Below are 20,535 nucleotides of genomic sequence, written 5' to 3'. Positions count from 1 at the left end.
GTTAATTATTGCAAATTAAGTCTTGAGGTTATGATGCCAGTCAGCTTTATTTAATATTTGCAGGCAAACAAAATATGTTGGGTTGTTTCAATCCAAGCAGGGGTAAAATCCAGACATTAGACAAACAGCACCACTGGGTTAAAATTTTACATTACATTTTTATCCTAAGAGTTGGGATTGTCCATATTTTACCCATATTTAGGCTTAAATTTCTTATTGTTTTTAGAGTGTAGTAAACTATTAATGAGAGACTGGCCATTCGAATCATAAGATTCTATTTTATAACATGTAATAATAATATGTCTGTTATAAAGACCATTTTAATGCAGGGATGTCATTGGCCCATAAACATTTCCTGCTTGTTATCAAACTATTTCATAGCTATAACAAGAGGCAATTTAATCATACCTTCACAATAAAACAGCTATCATAGCATTATTTATCAATTTGTGGACGGTTTTGTATTCTTGGAAGCTATATGGAAATAAAAAATGTAAAACAGAAAATACGTAAGGACCATTGTTATTGTTTATATCCATCAAAATGGTCTATAGGGTAGTTACACTTAAACTTTGACAGTAAGCAAAATGGCAAAACTTTATTTTTTTCTTTATTAATAAGCAGTTACTGCTAATATCCTTGCTACGACTGTAACTTTTTCTCCCTTCTAATTTAAACGTATCATAAATGTTTCATTGTACCCAAAGATTGTTTCCTTGTGGTGCCGATTTAATCCAATAATTTGAGCAAGGAGCTGTTCATAAAGTAACATGCACATTTGATTATGTGATCAAAGGGTTCTTATTTTGAATTCAAGACTGACTTTAGAAGAGAGAGTTTATAAGATGAAGCAGCTGTGTTTGTGGATTCATTTGTGGGACAGAAGGGCAGGAAAAGACTTGCAATAAACTACAACTGTAAACTCCTTTTATGAAAGTCTTGGAAACGCTTTTATGAACCTACACAAATGTATTCTGCATGGATGTAGATGAAACAGAATTGTAAGTCAGTCACCTTGGGTGCCAAGCTTAGATGCGTACATCTTTATTCTTTTGAAAGTGTATTTATTTAGCCCTAGGAGAACAGCTGTGTAGACTAAACACTTACGAGTGTGTGTGCGCACACACACGTGTGTCTGTTTATATTTCTGTTTCATGACTGCTGAGTGTTTCTCTGGACGTGTTATGCCTATGGAAGAGTGTTGACTGACTCAAGGTTTTATTTTCCTGCACATTGTGTCCATCTGTTGTTATGAAATCAGTGCATCCCGCTGCTCAAGCTGTATTTGTCCATTTTGTGACACATTAAAGGGAAGTCCAGAGAAGACAATTTCTGTCAGTGCACCAAACCCTGTAATGTGTGGGACAGATTTAGGAGACTAAATGTCAAAGGTTTGGCATGTTAATAACAGAAGACGTTCAGAGAACTCTTCACCTTTGCAGCTTGGGGTTTCATCTGTGAGAAAATTCCAGGGCAAACAAACAAAATGTAACCTACTACTGAACCATTGCAGGGTTCAATGGAACATCACCGTTAGTCAAGGCTGTGGATTAAAGGCAATAATGTTGTAAATAATGTTCAGATTCTTGCCCAGACTGATTGTTTTGCTTCCTAAGACCTTTATTTATCCCTAGGAGTCAAGGATATTAATATTATTGCATATATATGCATGGGTTTGTTTTTAACGCTCAAAGTTAGTCAGTGGTAGTAGACATTGACTTGCATTTTATGGATCACAAAGGACCACAGTTTCTGCTAAAAATCTTTAAGTAAAAATCTTAAAATGTAGTTGGATGAACTGTTTTGATAAGTAAAAGTATTGGAAAAACATGTAGGTTTCTGCTTTGAAATCTGAAGTAAATGTATTTATTTATTTAGTTCACACATTCATTCATTTATTCATTTTCTTTTCGGCTTATTCCTTTTATTAATCTGGGGTCGCCACAACGGAATGAACCGCCAACATATCCAGCATATGTTTTACGCAGCAGATGCCCTTCCAGCTGCAACTCATCTCTGGGAAACATCCATACACACTCATACACGGACAATTTAGCCTACCCAGTTCACCTGAACTGCATGTCTTTGGACTGTGGTGGACCCCGGAGCACCCAGAGGAAACCAGCGCGAACGCGGGGAGAAAAGCAACCTTCTTGCTGTAAGGCGACAGCACTACCTACTGCGCCACTGCGTTGCTTTTATTTATTTATTTATTTATTTCTCATTCAAAATGTTTTGATGAAACTGTTTTCTCTTAAGCTCTCACACAAGTTTCGTCTCCATCTATATCCTTGCTTCCAGCAAACAGAGCATTGAAGCAAATATTTTGGGGTTTCAGTGTGGAGGAAAAAGGTCCTACATATTTTCCATGAGCTGTTATTCCGCTTTCTATGACTTTTTTCCGGGCTTGCATCCATCTGCCGTTCTGTGGTCTCTGATTTCAGATTAGTGGAGAGAGCAGACCCAGACCCTCTGGACATAGTAATCTACGTAGAAACAATAAGAGAATGATGTCTAAGACAGTTTTTTATAGCGAAACATGCCTTTCTTATCCTGTTGCTGAGTGACAATTAGCATAATTGAATTGTATGACTGAAAGATTCATTAAAGGGTATAATGTTTTGAAGATTTCACATTTTAGCTTCATCTCTGTCTTCTAGCTTTCCCTCAAAATGTTATTTATACCACATTGCCATGATGGAATCACACAGTTGCTGCAGATTTGTTGGCTCCACATCCTTTCCTCCACATCCCAAAGATGCTCTTTTGCATTGAGATCTGGTGACCGTGGAGGTCATTTGAGTTTAGTGAATGCACTGTAATGTTGAAGAAACCATTTTGAGATTATTTGAGCTTTGTGTCATGGTGCATCATAGTGTATGAACTTATCTTCTGTTATCTTCTTGTTTTTTGGGTTTCAATGGACTGTGGACTTGAGTGACATGAATACTAATCTAACCTTTCTTCAATTGATTTGTGTGTTTATTTCTCTTTCTATCTCTCTTCAGGTTACACACTCTGTCTAGGTAAATCTTATATCTTTCGCTTTAACCATCCCGAGGAAGCCAACCGTATGAAAAGCATGCTGCCTCAGAAGAGTCCTGTCTCTCCGCTGGTGTACAGCACAGGTAAACTCTCTCTCCCCCTTTCTCTTTCTACTGACATATTGTTCTATCATTAGTAACCTCTCTATATTTTGCACCCAAACTTCACCAGGAACTGAAACTAACCACTGATTAATATTAATAGTTTATGAGCACTGCATAGGAATAATAATTTTATACACTAAAAAAACGCCTATTATATGGCACTAACCCACCCCATCACTAAACCCAACCCTCACAGCAAAGCTGTGGCAAATTTCGAATGTCAAAAGGACTTAAGTATGTTTTAAAGCATTTTAAATTATGAGGACACAAGACATGTCCTCATAAACCACCTTCGATGTTGTAAAACTTATGTCATACCTATGTCATCATAAAATTTCTGTTTTTGTAAACCACCAAAACCAGTACAAACACACACACACAGCGCCAGATCCCATATCACAACATACCAGAACATCATTTAAGGGGAATCTTTTCTCTCTCCTTCTGTCTTTGCCTCTCTCTCTGTATGTGTGTGTGATACAAGGTTTCAGTTACCTCTTCTTTAACTGTGTGCAATTTGATCTAAACCTCTGATGTAGCAAAATTCGTTAACACTTTAAAATAATGGTTCATCAGTTAATGTATTTACTTACATGAACAAAGAATGAGTAATACATTTACTATGGAATGTTTTAATCTCTTTTACAATAGTTAACATTAAGTTAAATAACATTGATTAATTGTTTGTTTATATTAACACACAGTGGATAAACTAATGTTAACAAGCACCAGATTGGATTGGAACTATGATTAATAAATGCTACACAAGATTATTCATAATTAGTAAATGTTAGTAAATACATTAACTAATGCACCATTATTCTAAAATGTTTCCCAGAATTATTTTAAGAGTGCTAAACATTTATTTTACAGACAATGCAATCTAACACAGCTGAATTAATACTCTGAGCAATCTCTGCTTCATTTTCTGTACATGAAGATGCAGATAAATTACCTCAAGCCTCAAGATAAGTTACAGCCTTATTCCAAAATGAATTAAATTAATTTATTTCCTCAAAATTCTACACACAATACCCCATAATGACAATGAACTTTTTTAATTTTTGCAAATTTATTAATAAAAAAAACAGAAAAATCACATGTACAGTAGTATTCACAGCCTTTGCAGTAAAGCTCTAAATTGAGCTCAGGTACACTCTGTTTCCACTGAACATTCTTGAGATGTTTCAGAAGCATAATTCAGCTGTGGTAAATTCAGTTGATTGGACATGATTTGAAAAGGCATACACCTGTCTATATAAGGTCCCAGGGTTGACAGTGCATTTCAAAGCACAAACCAAGCATGAAGACAAAGGGATTGTCTGTACACATCCAAGACAGGATTGCCTCACGGTTTGGGAAGGTTAAAGAAAAATTTCTGCTCCTCTTATAGTTCCAGTGAGCAACAGTGGCCTCCATCATCCTTAAGTGGAAGATGGTTGGAACCACAAGGACTCTTCCTTGAGCTGGCCGGCCATCTAAGCTGAGTGATCGGGGGAGAAGGGCCTTAGTCAGGGATTTGTTTAATCTTTGAAACTCTGAACTTCAGAGTTCTTCTGTGGAGAGAGGAGAATCTTACAGAAGGACAACCATCTGTACAGCAATCAACCAATCAGACCTTTATGCTAGAGTGGCCAGACAGCCACTCCTCGCCTGGAATTTGCCAAAAGGCATTTGAAGGACTCTCAGACCATAAGAAACAAAATTCTCTGGTCTGATGAGACTAAAAATGAACTCTATGGAGTGAATGCCAGGCGTTATGTTTGGAGAAAACCAGGCCCCACTCATCACCAGGCTAATACCTTCCCTACATTGAAGGATGGTGGTAGCAGCATCATGCTGTGGGGATGTTTTCAGCAGCAGGAACTGGAAAACTAGTCAGGATAGAGGGAAAGATGAATGCAGCAATGTACAGAGACATTCTGAATGAAAACCTGCTTCAGAGTGCTCTTGAACTCAGACTGGGGCGACGGTTCATCCTCTAGCAGGACAATGACCCAAAGCACACTGCCAAAATAGCTATGGAGTGGCTTCACAACAACTCTGTAAATGTCCTTAAATGGCCCAGCCAGAGCCCAGACCTAAATCCTATTGAACATCACTGGAGAGATCTAAAAATGGCTGTACAGAGCTTGAGTGGTACTGCAAAGAGGAATGGGCAAAATTCCCAAAGACAGGTGTGCCAGGCTGTAAATACTTATGTGATTTTTCAGGTTTTTTATTTTTAATAAATTTGCAAAAATTAAATAAAATAAAAACTTTTTTTACATTGTCATTATGGGGTATTGTGTGTAGAATTAAGGAAATAAATTAATTTAATCCATTTTGGAAAAAGGCTGTAACATAGAAAATGTGGAAAAATACTTTCCGGATGCACTGTAGTTAAAATTGTATTTTTATCCTTTTTTTATTTTAATAAATGAAAAAGAGAAATATAAAAAGTTCTAACATAAATTTTATAATGAATGAAGTTTGGTATTTAAACACTTTTTAATTATTATTTATTTATTTATTTACCATAAAAATGATTTCTGATTATATATATACATACATTCACACACGCACACACACACACACACACACACACACACACACACACACACACACACACACACACACTTTTTTTTAGTTCTCTATAGTAGCCCTGACCCTAGCATATCTAAGCAAACCTACACAGAGACACAGGGAGCCAGTCTGTCTGGTGGAATGTGTAATCTGTACACAGATGTGGTTTGGATTCTCCCTGTTGATTCTGTTGATTGATTGAACATTTTGAGGTGTAGAAAGTGACATGAATTATTACCCTTTCCTCTCAGTCATTCTTTCACTCTCACACTGTTGCTAGACAGCAGGAATGAATCTGCACATAAACAAACATGCACCCACTCACTCAAAGTGCATCAACCTGGGAAAAGCACACACTATGGACTTCACTATAGGTACACTTTAACCCCTGTGTTGCTGTCTGTTTGGTTTATGGGGTGATGGCCTCATCAGGGTGGTATAAACACCATGCATCAGTTTCTACCTGTTTCCATAAAAAGTGAAGCTTGCTGCTAAATGATTTGCCAGAACCTCTCCATGTATGGTAAAAGTTTGTGTGATCTTGCATGCCTTTCCTCCAACTGTGTCATTGTTATGATATATCTTTTATTTTTTCTGCTCTATTTCCTTCGTTAACTTCACATGAGAGATTCCTCCATGATTTAAGTTCAATCTAATGTACGCACACATGCACCTTAAAGAGATAAAGGGATTTTTCTTGGCATCTGCAGGTTTGTGTGTTTTATGAGCATTCATGTCAGTCATCTGAAGGGGGATTTCTTTGATCTTTACTGTCTTGGCACGTGGCGGAGTAAAGCTCACCTCTCGTCCAGAAAGCAGATGAGAAAAGTGTGTCTGTGAAGGAGGGAGACAGAATTAGGAAACTTATAGGCCAACATTGTCATTTTTTGTTCAAACCTTTCCTAACCTGTGCTGGATCATCTATAGTTATTTTAAAAGTACAATATTTAACAATTGAAGTGTTTTTTTGTGTGTGTGAGTTTTGCATTTCTGGCTCATCTCATTTATGTTGAGTAGACTTTGGATAATTTCAGTTTCTGTTAACAGAAAACTTTGGACTTTGTTCAGACGCTGTTTTTATAAAATGTCTTAACTGTCTAACTTTAGGTTAGTTTAAACTGTGGAGCAACGTGGAATAGGACTGCAGTACAGACCAGCTTAATTTATTGATCCCTGAGGAAAAACCAAAGATCTTTTTGTTCCAGGTGGTTGCAGGCCAAATAAGCCTCAGGTACAGCAGCTCCTCGTACTCCTGCAAACAATTAAAGCAATTCCAGGAGTTAACGAGGGCCAAGCAGACAGTTATATAACTTCTCGTAACCACTTTCTCATGCTAGCAATAGTATGACCTTTTGAAAATCAAAGCTGGTGGTAATAATCTCCTCTAAAGACCCTTTCTTGTTTTTATTTTTAGATTACCTGAAGTTCAGCAGCGACTTCAGCCACTGCCTGGGTGGCTCTGGATCCAGAGGGATGCGCTCGGTCTCTGAGCTGCGGGATTTGATGGACACTTTACAAAAAAAGAAGCAGGCTTTGGAAAACAGTTTGCGAGCCAATGGAGACTCAAGCCCCTCCTACTTCAGTATGACACAGTCTCCGCCTACCACGCCCAATTTGCTGTCACCCATGACATCTTCTTCCCCAAACTCCTATCAGGAACAAGCTCGCCGACTGTACAGTTCAGAACGTCCACCGTTTTCCACTAAAGTGCTGCCTTCAACCACCAGCATGCCTTCATCTCCACGCCGTTCTGACCCTCGAGAGCGGGACACATCACTTCCTTATTCTCGACCCATGACCCGGAATCAATCTCAGGATAGTCTGCTCCTCAATTCGTCAGATAGTCGACGTACTGCTACTTCAGGCTCAGCACTCTCAATGTGGAATGGCTCGTCCACCGGTGCGACTGATCCCCTTCCTCCAGCACCAGGGGGTGGCAGTGGAGCAGCCAGCATGCCTTCCAGTCCCCGTCTGGCCCGTCGATTCCACACTCCAGAGTCTGGGCGTAACGGAGGACTCGAGCCGGTTCCACGTCAGCGAAAGTACTCCGCTGGGTCACTAACAGGCATGAGCTCACATAGTCGCTCCCTTCCACGTCTCTATCGACCTGCAGACTCCCAACTCACCCTCCTGCCAATCTATCGCTCTCCCGATGGACATATATCTCACATAAGTGGTATTTCTGATCCCAACCACCAGAATGGTCATTCTGAAGTCATCTCCATCTCGCTGTCCAATACACCTGGTACCAAACAACCCGTAGCCCCACCGGATGTCACCATGACCTCTGGAGAAGCCACCAGCCCCCGCCAGGCCAAGAAGGTGAGCTTGACATCCACCAGTTCTTACTCAGAAGTGGACAGACAAGCTATGTGTGGTCCCTCGCCAGCTCTAGAGATTGGTCTCGGGGAGAGGAGACAGTCATTTGGAAAGGCTGGACTTGGTCCGCCAACTGGATTCAGGGAGCGAAAAGGCAGCATCAGCTCTCTCAGTGGAAAAGAAGAGCTTCAGGACTACCATCAGAGACAAAGGGATGAAAGACTGAGAGAACAAGAGGTGGAGAGACTGGTAAGAGGCTTTTCTTTGTATGTACGGTATTACTTTAAAGACTCAAAGTCTGAAATGGTCATTCTCAAAATGCATGCCGTTCTTACTGTTACCAATTCATCCATGCATTTGCTTCATTTTTAAACTTCTTTTTGGTGTCGTATGCAGTGCAGTCAATTTATTATAAGATGGTCAATAGTTTTTGTTTCTATAACTATTAATTCAGCTTTCCCCCCTTTTGTGTCTGTGTACTATAGGGAAAGAGAACAATTTTAGGCCCCGTTTACACTAATATGTTTTAGCTATGGTTACGCGTTCGTCCACACTACCCGCTGGAGTTTTCCAGCCCTGAAACTTTTTGAAAGTTTTTTTTTCTTCACATTTTTTTGAAAATGCTGAAAAGGCCGTTTTGGATTTAAAATACTTCTGCTCCATGTTAGTGTGGATGGCTTAAAAACAAAGACGTCTGAAAACAGAGACATGGCTGCAGACCACCGGTGATCTGCTGGGGCTTTTCCTCAATATTAAGTGCACAAAGTTCAGCCTTACACCCTTTCCTTGTAAGTTCAGACTTCCCAAGTTTGATATGGAAAAAAAACTACCGTGAACATGTCAGGTTAAAACAGTGTAATTTATAACATCATTCGCATCATACATTGTTCCACTATCTTAACAATAAAATGAAAACATGATATAAGGAACTGCATATTTTCATTCTGATATTAACTTAAAAGACAATAAAAATGTTGAGGCGTTGTGTAGCTACATATTTAAATGACCGTCATCTTCACTGTTTGCATATTTAAAACAAAACAACCTATAAAATAACTGCCTCCTTTAATTTTCGTAAGGAGCATACCTTCTCTTTTGCTGAATATTAGTTTTAATAATCAATAATGGCCATTATAAAAGTATAACGTACAATAGTTTTATACAATATAAGAAATAAAGGCAAGCAAATTAGTATAATGAGCAGAATCTGTGTACGTAGTTACATAAATGAATATATTAACTTATCTTTGTGCTTAGCCAAAACACGTTACCTGAGAACAAGTAATAGTAATTAGAGTAATTAGATAGAAACTAGATGAATTAAATATTACTGTAATAAAGTTCACGGCTCTTTGGCCGCCGGGAAGAAGGAGGCGGAGAACCGACGCAGTTTTTAAATAATTTATTAATAACAGTGAAGGCAGCTCCTCACGGAGGCTGCCGTCTAAACCAAAACAAACGGACGGCAGCTCCTCACGGAGACTGCCGTCAAACTGAAAGCAAAAGTAAAATGCCCAGGCCCGGTCCTCCCTCGGCTTCCTCTGCCATCGTTCCTCCCTTTATAGTCCAGAGCTCCTTCCGTGGGATTCGAGGCAGGTGCGCACCGCAGGTGTATCCACTTACGCGGCGGCCTCACTCCGTTCCCACGGCTCTCAGCCACGCCCCCTCGCCACAATTACGTTTAACAACTATAGTGTGATGAAATCCAGCGGAAGATCCTTGAACTGTCCGATCTGTGCTGCTCTTACAGTATCTGAGGAGGTACTCGCAGAGCACCCGCTGACTGCCTAGATCTCAGACATGCGGATACTCTGTAGCGCATGCCAGAGTGTGTGTGTGGTCACGTGATGTGCGTTTTCAGCAGTATAGTGTGGACGGAGAGCTGTTCAGAAAAGCTAGGTGAAACACCAGTTGGCTAAGAATACCTTTTTTAGGTGGTATTAATCCCCATTTCAAAGAAGGGTCTAACCCAGCACAGAAGGAAGTACTAGTGACTATATGAAACTACTGACTATATGAAACACCACCACAGTGATTTAAACATCTGTGATATGTAACATTGAAAGTTGTCTTCAAACGATTAATCTCTTGTGATTCCATAACATTTCATCTCTGTTATCGTGAATCTCAGGAACAAATACATAGCTTCAGTTATTATGTCCTCATTCATTCATTTTCTTGTCGGCTTAGTCCCTTTATTAATCCGGGTTCGCCACGGCAGAATGAACCGCCAACCTATCCAGCAAGTTTTTATGCAGAGGATGCCCTTCCAACCGCAACCCATCTCTGGGAAACATCCACACACACTCATTCACAGACACACACTCATACACTACAGACAATTTAGCCTACCCAATTCACCTGTACCGCATGTCTTTGGACTGTGGGGAAACTGGGGCACCCGGAGGAAACCCCAAGCGAATGCAGGGAGAACATGCAAACTCCACACAGAAACGCCAACTGAGCCAAGGCTCGAACCAGTGACCTTCTTGCTGTGAGGTGAACTTGCTACCCACTGCACCACTGCGTCGGGACGTTATTATGTCTTTCATCATCTAATTGTTAATGAATACATGCACTCAAATGATGTTGCTGTCAGTCAGATTAAGTCACTTTAGAGTTCATACTCTATTACCGCTGTGATTGCAATCAGGAAAAGGGCCAAGAGGAAAATTTTATGTTCTAGAATCTTTCCTAGTGGCTAGGTCCTACAACATGTGTACAACTTTAAAGCCTTTTTTTTTTGCCTCCAAAAGTCTTCTTTTTTTGAAAATGTCACCAAGGCATATTTCATAAACATTAACAAGTAGCCAAAAACACAGTGGAATGAACCACCAACTTATCCAGCATATGTTTTACACAGTGGATGCTCTTCCAGCTGCTACCAACCACTGGGAAACATCCATACATACGCATTCACACACATACACAACGGACAATTTAGCTTACCCAATTCACTTAAACCACATGTTTTTGGACTTGTGGACTTGCGCAAACACTGGGAGAACATTCAAACTTCACAAGAAATGCCAACTGACCCAACCGAGGCTCGACCAGCGACCTTCTTGCTGAGAAGCGATTGTGCTATGGTAGCTAACTATCAGTTTGCAGTAGGTATAATCAATTGTCATTTTGCACTATAAGTTCTGTCCCCATTGTTATAAAACAACCATCTTTCAAAATCGAATCAATTCCTGATGACCCAAATACCATTTTTAAAATCACAAATGTTAACATAAAATATGTATGTCATTTATAAAACAATTCAAACATCTACCGGCACAGTCATCTGCTTCCTTTTTATTTATATTCTTTATAACCATATCGTTCTGATTAGACCCAAAATATAGAACCAATGACTTTGATGATTGATCTCATCTAGAATATTTAACATTCCTCCTCCATGGCCATGTTTTCTTTTCTCATTGTGAAGGGGTATCGAGCTTAAAGCTGCTGATATTTCATCTCTTCTTGCAATATGTGGGAGCTCAGATATGAGGAAACCCCACCTGCAGCCTAATTAATCTTGCCGCCAAACTTGCACTCTCACATTCCACTTGGCTATAACAAACAGACCACGTGCATGAAGGCCCCTATGGTGCTCTGTAGTGGATGCGGTGGAAGTCCCAAGCAGAGGTGTGGCTGCATAAACCTCCTATTAATAGACAGCTCGACAGCCCAGAACCACATCCACTTTCACTGAACCCGGCCTCCCGAACACTCTCTCTGGGAGGCCGCCCACAGCTGCAGATGATCCTGGCAAATTGCCCACACTAGCATGCTCCGCTCTTGCTTCTCAGCTGCTCTCAGTGGGGTTCAAATGAAAGGCAACAGAGTATTTGTATGCTGTGGTTAAGGGAGGCCACCTGTGGCGCCGCCCTGCTGGGCAGAGGCCAAACCATCAGCCTAGGCCGCCCACTCATTAGCTATCACCACAACTACAGGCTGGTGATCTTTACAAGGCCAGCGTTGAGTGAAAACAAGGCCTCTGCAGGTGGAGATGTATATCCACACATGGGTTTCTTCGAAAAACAAACTCTCTCATAGGAATGTCATATTATAGACTTCATCTCTGGTCATATGTCTAAAAACACACACTCATTCATGATGGCATGCACTTGCATAGCATGTGCTGTTGTGTTTTTTTATTTTTTTGAAAGACCACACATTTTATTCATGATACCCAATGCTTTCACCCTTGAATGTGAAAGTTCTGGCTTAACATGGCCAGATTTGGACATTATGGCCTAACTTTTCAACCGTGATACAAAGTGGAGATGTGTTGCTCATATTTCTTACAGTCCATGGGTCTTATACACCTGGGTCAATAAGTCAATAAGGTGTTTGGTGCAAATTTCAGACCAGCACAACCCTAATTTTCACGTTTTCTGCCACGTTGTTTTAATAGCAATTCTATTTGCACTGCTTTGTGGACTCATGTGAATTCCGCTCTATTGACCTTATTCTAAAATGCGGAAGTGCGCCTGTTTTCGCGATTGTCTTAGAACTTCTGATTCAGTCGCCAATGGGAGAAATTACTAGGAATAATAAACGGCAGAAAACGGTCAAACTACTTGCTCTACAAACAAATGTTTGCATGACTATACAGACCACGTTGAATAATATAATAAGAAAATATCAAATTGCAACATCAAGCAGCGTAATGAGCAGTTTTTAACGTCAAAAAATGAATGGAAGTGAATGAGACCGGAAATCTCAAGCCAAAAAGATTCAAATGGCAGCGCCCGCTCGTCGGTGGAGAATAAGGTGAATAAAGGAGGTGTGTTAAGGCGCATTGTTGCCACGTTGCTATTTTAAGGAACTAAAATAAACTGCGCCACTGACCACCTGAAAGCTGGTCTAAAGTCTAGAGCAGAGCGTGTTATTTATGCACCTATGCAGGTCCAAAATGCTTACACATTGCTTAATAAACACAGGATGTATAGCAATACACAAATATCTTTAAAAAAAGTTAAAATGTTACAAAATTATTATTTTCTACATGAATATAAAAACAACTACCTCCATGCTTGAGACTTTTTCAGTTTATTCATGACAGTTTGCATTTGTATAATGTTATTACTATTAGCAGTATTTTTTATTATAATCATATTTATATTTTATTTAATAAAACAAGTTTAGATTTGGCCATCTGTTGGGTTTTGGAGATGTATGCATCACCATATGGGGCATGAGAATAGGACGTGTGTTTGACCACACTTTGTTATTTTTGTTCATTTATTTGTTTGCTGAAAATTAGAACTGAATTTAGAAATAGTTTGGAAAAAATCTTTGAGCTTAACAAACAAAATTAAATATGTAGGCTAATGATTGTCTAAAGTGTAGAGTGCATACAACACCGTTTCCTTATCCACTGAAGTAAAGGAGTAAAGCAAAGAGTAAACGTAAAGAGAAAGTAAAGAGGCCGAATGGAGGAGGCTCATTCTTTATCCTCACATCGTAGATGGTTTGTTTAACTGTTTTCTCGCGGACTCTGGGACTCTGATTGGTTTAATGCACGTTATGCTGATAACACACCCATAACTCTATAAGAAAATAAGCACAACCCTATTAGACTACGAGCTGGGGCGCAAAGCGTATTTTTCCAATCTTAAAATAGCAAAAGTGAATTCAGACACACCATTAATGATTTTGCGCCATTCGCTTTAGACTTTGTGCCTAGATTGTTTAAGTAGAGCCCAATGATCGAACTGAAAAAAAAAGTTGTTTGAACCCAGCATGACAACAGCAAGGCAGGGCCTAAAACTGGATCAGTCCACATTCTGGATACGTTTGCTCTATGCTTGAATTAAAATCCATTTTAGGTCCAAGCTTTTTAAAGCATGCCAACAGACCTTGAATTGATACAGTGTTTATGTAAATTGTTTAGGGTTATTAGCATTGCCCTTTATATCCATGGGGGATTCATTAAGGTTTCACCCTGCACTCATGCACATGGACTGATAGCGTGTCATTAATATAAGCGAAAGGATTGAATCACGCTTCTCCTATTTGCATATCCTTTCCCGTCCAGTGCCAGCAGTGTTTTGATTGGGTCCGGTTTACTCTCTCCAAAGCTCTTTCTCTCTCTCTCTCTTTCCCATTCGCTCTCCCATCCTACCGACTCATCAGAGGGTTTGTGTTTCTAACACCAGCTTGGAGTGGAGCAGAAGTTGTTGAGCTCATGTCTCTTATAATTTGTACTTGTGGAATGTAACTGAACTTGGCATCTTTTTAATGAGGGCATGAACTCCTCTTCTGAGGTGGAGGTCACTATGTGCCCTCTGACCCCTGACATGGTGAGTAGGGCTCTTTGATTGGGAGAGCCATGCAAATGTGTTTCATTTTACAAGGAAATATCTTCTATATGGATTTATTGGCTGTTAATATGCCTGTGATGCAGGTTGGGTTGTTGATTCATGGCTATGTGAATCTGTGAGATCATTTTTCTTGGCTCTGGAAATGGGTGGCTTTGCATATCAGTCGATTAAATACAGGTTGGGTTTTTTTTCAAGCCAAGTGCACTCCTTCATGAACCACGGTTGTTTTTGGATGTATATGCTTGGTCGTATCCATCTGGTCTCTCTCTGATCGCAGTTTGTGGCTGTAAAAATAGCTTTTTCAGATGTTTGAAATTTGGATTTTCCTGAATATATTGCAGTAATATTCTTCTATATGCTGCCCATGGGCTATTAGTATGAACTGTTTGTTATTGAGACAAAATCTCATGCAGACATGTTCAGAACTGCTGAAGGTAAATGTGTCTGCATCTCGAAGGTGAGAAATGTTTCCAAATGCATCATCCCCTCCAGTTGCATGTTTTAATGTAGAGTTTATCCATATGCATTTTATCAAACTGTTTATTTCTCTTCATGTGATCCAAAGGAACGTCAGCGTTTGGAGACTATCCTGAATCTGTGTTCCGGTTTGGGACGTGCAGAGCAGGACAATACTGGTTTGGCCGTCGCAGACTTGCAGAAAATTAACAAGGAGCTGGAGAAATTGCAGGTGTCAGATGATGACTCCACATTCTCAGACTCTGCTAGTCTCTCTGCCAGCATTTCTGCCGAAAATGACTATGGGATTAAATTCCGGGAGCCCCAGGCCAGAGAGGAGAGACAGGTACGACAGCGCAAGAACAGTGGACACAGGGACGCCAGGTCGGAGACAACAGCAGTCCGTGGATCTGCTCCCACCCCTTCTCCTCGGCTGACACGGATAAACAAGGTAATTGGTAAAGTCTTAAACCTATCAAGCTTCTTTTAAAAACACATGAATGAGAGGAATGGACTATACACATTTACTGAAAACTACATATGGCTCACAGTCATTGTGTTTGCATCAAAGCATTTAAACAGCAGAAATAAAAATTATATTCTTTTTAAATGATTTATTTAATAATAAGATTAAAGAAGTACATTGCATTAGTGCATTAAAGTAAAAACTGCTGCTGTTTTTTATTAAAACCACATTTTCTGTATTTGGAATTTGTATACACTACCTGACAAAAGACTTGCTGTGGATCCCAGTTGTAAGAGCAACAACTAATAACAAGACTTCTAGTTGATCATTTGGAAAAGTGGCAGAAGGTGGATTTTTACAATGAATCATCTGTTGAACTGCATCTCAATCATCACAAATATAGCAGAAGACCTAATGGAATCTGCATGGACCCAAGATTCTCAGAGAAATCAGTCAAGTTTGGTGAAGGAAAAATCATTATTTAGGGTTACATTCAGTATGGGGGCATGTGAAAGATCTGCAGAGTGGATGGCAACATCAACACCCTGAGGTATCAAGACATTTGTGCTGCCCATTTATTACAAACCACAGGAGAGGGCAAATTCTTCAGCAGGATAGAGCTCCTACTTCAACCTCCACATCAAAGTTCCCGAAAGCAACGAAGGGCAATGTGCTCCGAAATTGGCCAGCCCAGTCACCAAATATGAACATTTTTGAGCATGACTGGGGTAAGATGAAGGAGAAGGCATTGAAGATGAATCCAAAGAATCTTAATAAATCTTAAAGAGTCTTGCAAGAACACTTTCTTTGCCATTCCAGATGACTTTATTAGTAAGTTATTTGAGTCATTGCAGAGATGTATGGATGCAGTCCTCCAAGCTCATGGGAGTCATATACAATATTCATTCTTTTTCCACTGCACCATGACTTTATATTATACCGTACATTATTTCTGTTAGGTGACAAGACAATTTGTCCAAGCAAAATCAGACCTTATCGTCCTAATTAAATAATTAAAAATTAAGCATGATCATGTTTTATTTTGATCAAATAAGCGTAATCTAGAGGCCTTTGCCTTTCATTTAAGCCACCTATGATACCAAATGATCAATTAGAAGTCATGTTATTATTTGTGGTTCCTAAAACTGGGATAGGTGACAAGAATTTGTCAGGTAGTGTATTTGTGACCCTGAACCATGTTGTATTAGTATATTTGTGGAAATTTGAAAGTTATTATTACACAAAATTATTCTTTTATGCCAAAAATCACTAGGATATTAACTAAAGACCATGTTCCACAATGATGTTTTCTACCAAAAACTCCTGCCAAAAATATATTAAAATGTAATTATTGATCAGTAATATGCATTGCTAAGAACTTAATTTGGACAACTATAAATAAGATTTTCTCAGTATGTTGATTTTTTGCATATACTGTGCCAAAAATATTATCCTATCCTTACAAATCATGCATCAGTGGAAAGCTTATTTATTCTTTCGCGCTCATTCATTCATTTTTGTTTAGGCTTAGTCCATTTATTAATCAGGGGTCGCAACATCGGAATGAACCGCCAACTTATCCAGAACGTTTTTACGCAGCAGATGCCCTTCCAGCCGCAACCCATCACTGGGAAACATCCATTCACATTAATTCACACACATACACTACGGAAAATTTAGCCTACCCAATTCACCTGTACCACATATCTTTGGACTTGTGGGGGAAACCGGAGCACCCGGAGGAAACCCACACGAACGCGGGGAGAACATGCAAACTCCACAACAGAAAAGCTAACTGACCCAGCTGAGGCTTGAACCAACAACCTTCTTGCTGTGAGGTGACAGCACTACCTACTGCGCCACCGTGTCGCCTTATTTAGCATTTATACTTTCTAAAAATTACCCTTTATGACTGGTTTTGTGATTTATATTTCATTTAATTTTATTATTTTATATTATATTAGCATCATATTAGATGTCTGCACTGATATAATCTGAGAGGGCCTGAAGTCACATGTTTACTAGATTTGACCTTCAGCTTTACTTTCCACTACAGCTTCATGCATGAACTCCTTTCGTCATGCAGCTTGTGTGTGTTTTAATCTGGTTAAGTAATTGAATCGTTTGTAAAGCCAGGTCGTTTCCTTGCTGCTAATTCCTGTGACCTTTCAGAGACGTTATAAGAGTTTCCCACCCTTCCCTGGCATTCGCACAACCTTGCACGCTCTTTAATCCACAAAGGAATGTGCCGGTGTCTTTCCTCAAACTCCTAATCTAATTACTGTTTTATGCAGGAGTTGCAGTCATGTGCAGGTTCTGTTTTATATCCATCTACTGATACATGCTGTATAACACACTATGGCTTTGAAAACCAAATGTGTATATGAACCCACACAGAAACAGCTGAAGGAGTTCAGAGATGTGCCATCCATAGTATAAACTGTGATGAGCTGATATAAACATCACTGTCCAAATATAGCAAGGTCATGAGCATTGTGTTTGTTTGATTTTTACCCCACACAATGAAGGACTCTATTTAGCCGTATATATGCACATTAAAACCTGTCAATTTTAAGCTTTTTTTTTTGGCTCACTTTTGCAGTTTGTGTCTATATATTTCGATTACAATAGATATTTTTATACAAGGCTGCTTTCTCAATAGTTTTTTTTCTTTTGCACTGAGCTATAAACCTCCACCATAACAGTACAAGTATTTGGGTACTGTTTTAGATAATAAATTGTCCTTTTCTGTTAAATAATAAAATTATGTGTAAGAAGGGGCTGCAAAAATTGTACTGCTTACAGAAATAAGATCATTAAATATAGATAAATCACTCATGTGCATGTTTTACAGTTCATACATTCACTCACTGTTACAAGGTTCATACACATTTTTACTACTAAAGTTCAATGACTTTTCCTGGACTTTCAAGTAAATTTTCATGACCTTATGTTTCATGTAATGTCTATGTATACATGTTAAATAATAAGAAAAATAATGCATGTTCGAAATTATTACAGCATATCATAAAATATGCAACATTTAGTTTAAATGAATCTTTATATCTATGTAAATTTTATTTAGATAATGCTAATAACACAACACTAATAACGTAAGAGGATGCGTTTGACCATGGAAAAAAAGAAGTAAAGACAACTAACTTATAACTATAATAAGGTTAAATTTTTATATATTTTATAAATATAAATATTTTATTATTATATTTTAATCATACTAATTTCCATGACTTTTCCAAAACTTTTGGGGTTGAAAATTTCCATGACTTTTCCAGGTTTTTCATGACCGTATGAACCCTGCTGTTATCTTTTCCTTGCTTTGTTGGTTTAATTGTTTAAGTGTGGAAAATAAGAGTTATTTGGAGACATTTGACTATGGCTCAGGTGTACCATAGACAAGTTTTGAGTAAAGCTCAGAGTATTTTGTCAGATGATTCTCATCCCACAAGTTTTTTCTTCTCCCTTTTGGTATTCGATACTGAACTTCTATTAGTAAAGCAAATCTGTTCAAACATTCCTTTGTCCCCACAGCTGTAAAGTTTTGAAATTTAGGGTAGATTTTTATTGTAAAATGTGTTTTTGTGTATTATGTGTGGCATGCTTATTCTGCAACCAAATTGCCTTTGGGAAATGAATAAAGACTGACTGACCGACCGACTGACTGACTGACTGACTGACTGACTGACTGACTGACTGACTGACTGATTGACTGACTGACTGACTTCGGCAGCACTTGCATTCATATTTATATTCTGAAGGTTTTGCAAAAGGATTTGTCCGTGTGTAATTTGCCTGAATATACTAATTTACAATTATTTATTTAGCAGTTGCCTTTTATCAAAAGTAGCTTACGAATGTGGGTAATAGAAGCAAGTGAAATCAGCAGAGGAGCATTTGATAAATGATTTTATATTTCTAAAAATTTAGTTTTTTATTATTTATTGATTAAGCGATTCCCTTTGTGAAAACTTTTTATATTATAAATGTATGCAAATTAGCACATATTTCATTACTTAATGCCTTATTTGTATAGTTAAAAATACTTGTAAGTACTGTATGATGATTAATAATTTGTTTTTTTAATGTAATAATAAGCAAAAATAGGCAGATTGCCTTACATGGATATTGAAATCTTATATAAATAATTGGTATAGGAAATCAAGAATGCATCTCCACCCCACTATCCCTCGAGGTTTCCATTGTAGCCATTGATGGTAGCTGGCGTTCATTGAAAATTCAGTGAAAGCTGTTTGTCAGAACTCCAGATCAGTGCAGCTGCCAGAAGGGGGCAGGTCTATGCTATACATGGCTTGCATCAAAGGGCTTTACACTTGGTGCATTGACATCTAGCCCAGAATGCAGTTCTAAATGCAGCTTTAGAGGTCAAATTTTTAACCAGGACTGATAATAAGTTAAGTTTGGAAGGTTAAACTTTCACAAATATCAAGTGGAACTGTATTCAGGCCTGAATGAAGAAGAAATGCATAGAATAACCGTAACTACCTTTTAAAAAACAGCATCCAAACAAAAGTGTTGTGACTACTTTGAAATAGTCTAGTGATTTTTTTTCTTCATGCAAAACAAAGGTTTGTGTATCAGTTAGCCACACAACTGATTAAATTAGTTTTATTTACATACATGCTAATTTAATTATTATTATAAGCATGTATTTATATAGATTTTATTTTCTTCATATTTTTTATTTGGTCATTTTTGTACTCTGACTTAAATTTGAATAATTATTTATTAAGTTTTCATACAAGGTTTACATTTTATTTCAGCTTTATTGTGGTCACTGAAGCATATTCTAATATATATAGTATTATTCTTTCTTTTTGGTTTAAAAATTACACCACCATTTGGGATTGAGCATAGTACTGCAGTGCTGAGCATAGCTGCATATTTGCTTACATTATCATGTGTTCAACAGACGACCGAAGATGACACGCAGCTAAAGAACGACGTGAGACGTATAGAAGAGGAGAGGATCCAGGTCCTCAACAATATGGAAGAACTGGAGCTGAAGATCAAAGACCTGGACAACCAGATGGAGGAGTCCATCAGAGAGGTATACAGTAGAACAGTAGTGGGAGTAAAACAAAAAGAGTGTCTTTGTGGAGGAGTTGAGCATGTGCTAAAGTAATCAGGAGTCCTGATGAGGACCACAGTTAGACAAGGAAAACTGACCTGCCAAGACTTAATCCGTTTTACTTCAAGCCCCACTTTCTGTTTTTCCCTTTTA

The 20,535-nt window shown here is 38.6% G+C and overlaps 1 protein-coding gene across 27 annotated transcripts in view; it reads left to right on the top strand.

Moving 5' to 3' along the window:
• The window catches only part of phldb2b (pleckstrin homology-like domain, family B, member 2b), a 74,418-nt gene that overhangs the window by 23,453 nt on the left and 30,430 nt on the right, over nucleotides 1-20,535 (top strand). For all 27 annotated transcript variants that reach the window (XM_073940744.1, XM_073940743.1, XM_073940739.1 and 24 more), the window contains 4 exons: nucleotides 3,009-3,128; nucleotides 7,129-8,282; nucleotides 14,919-15,260; nucleotides 20,224-20,361. In XM_073940744.1, the coding sequence (XP_073796845.1) occupies nucleotides 3,009-3,128; nucleotides 7,129-8,282; nucleotides 14,919-15,260; nucleotides 20,224-20,361 (1,754 nt within the window). The remainder of the gene's footprint in view (nucleotides 1-3,008; nucleotides 3,129-7,128; nucleotides 8,283-14,918; nucleotides 15,261-20,223; nucleotides 20,362-20,535) is intronic.

The sequence above is a fragment of the Danio rerio genome, chromosome 24, assembly GCF_049306965.1.
Source record: "Danio rerio strain Tuebingen ecotype United States chromosome 24, GRCz12tu, whole genome shotgun sequence".
Classification (NCBI taxonomy): domain Eukaryota; kingdom Metazoa; phylum Chordata; class Actinopteri; order Cypriniformes; family Danionidae; genus Danio; species Danio rerio.
The sequence above is the reverse complement of the archived record's forward strand: the minus strand, read 5'-3'. Positions and strand labels throughout refer to the sequence as shown.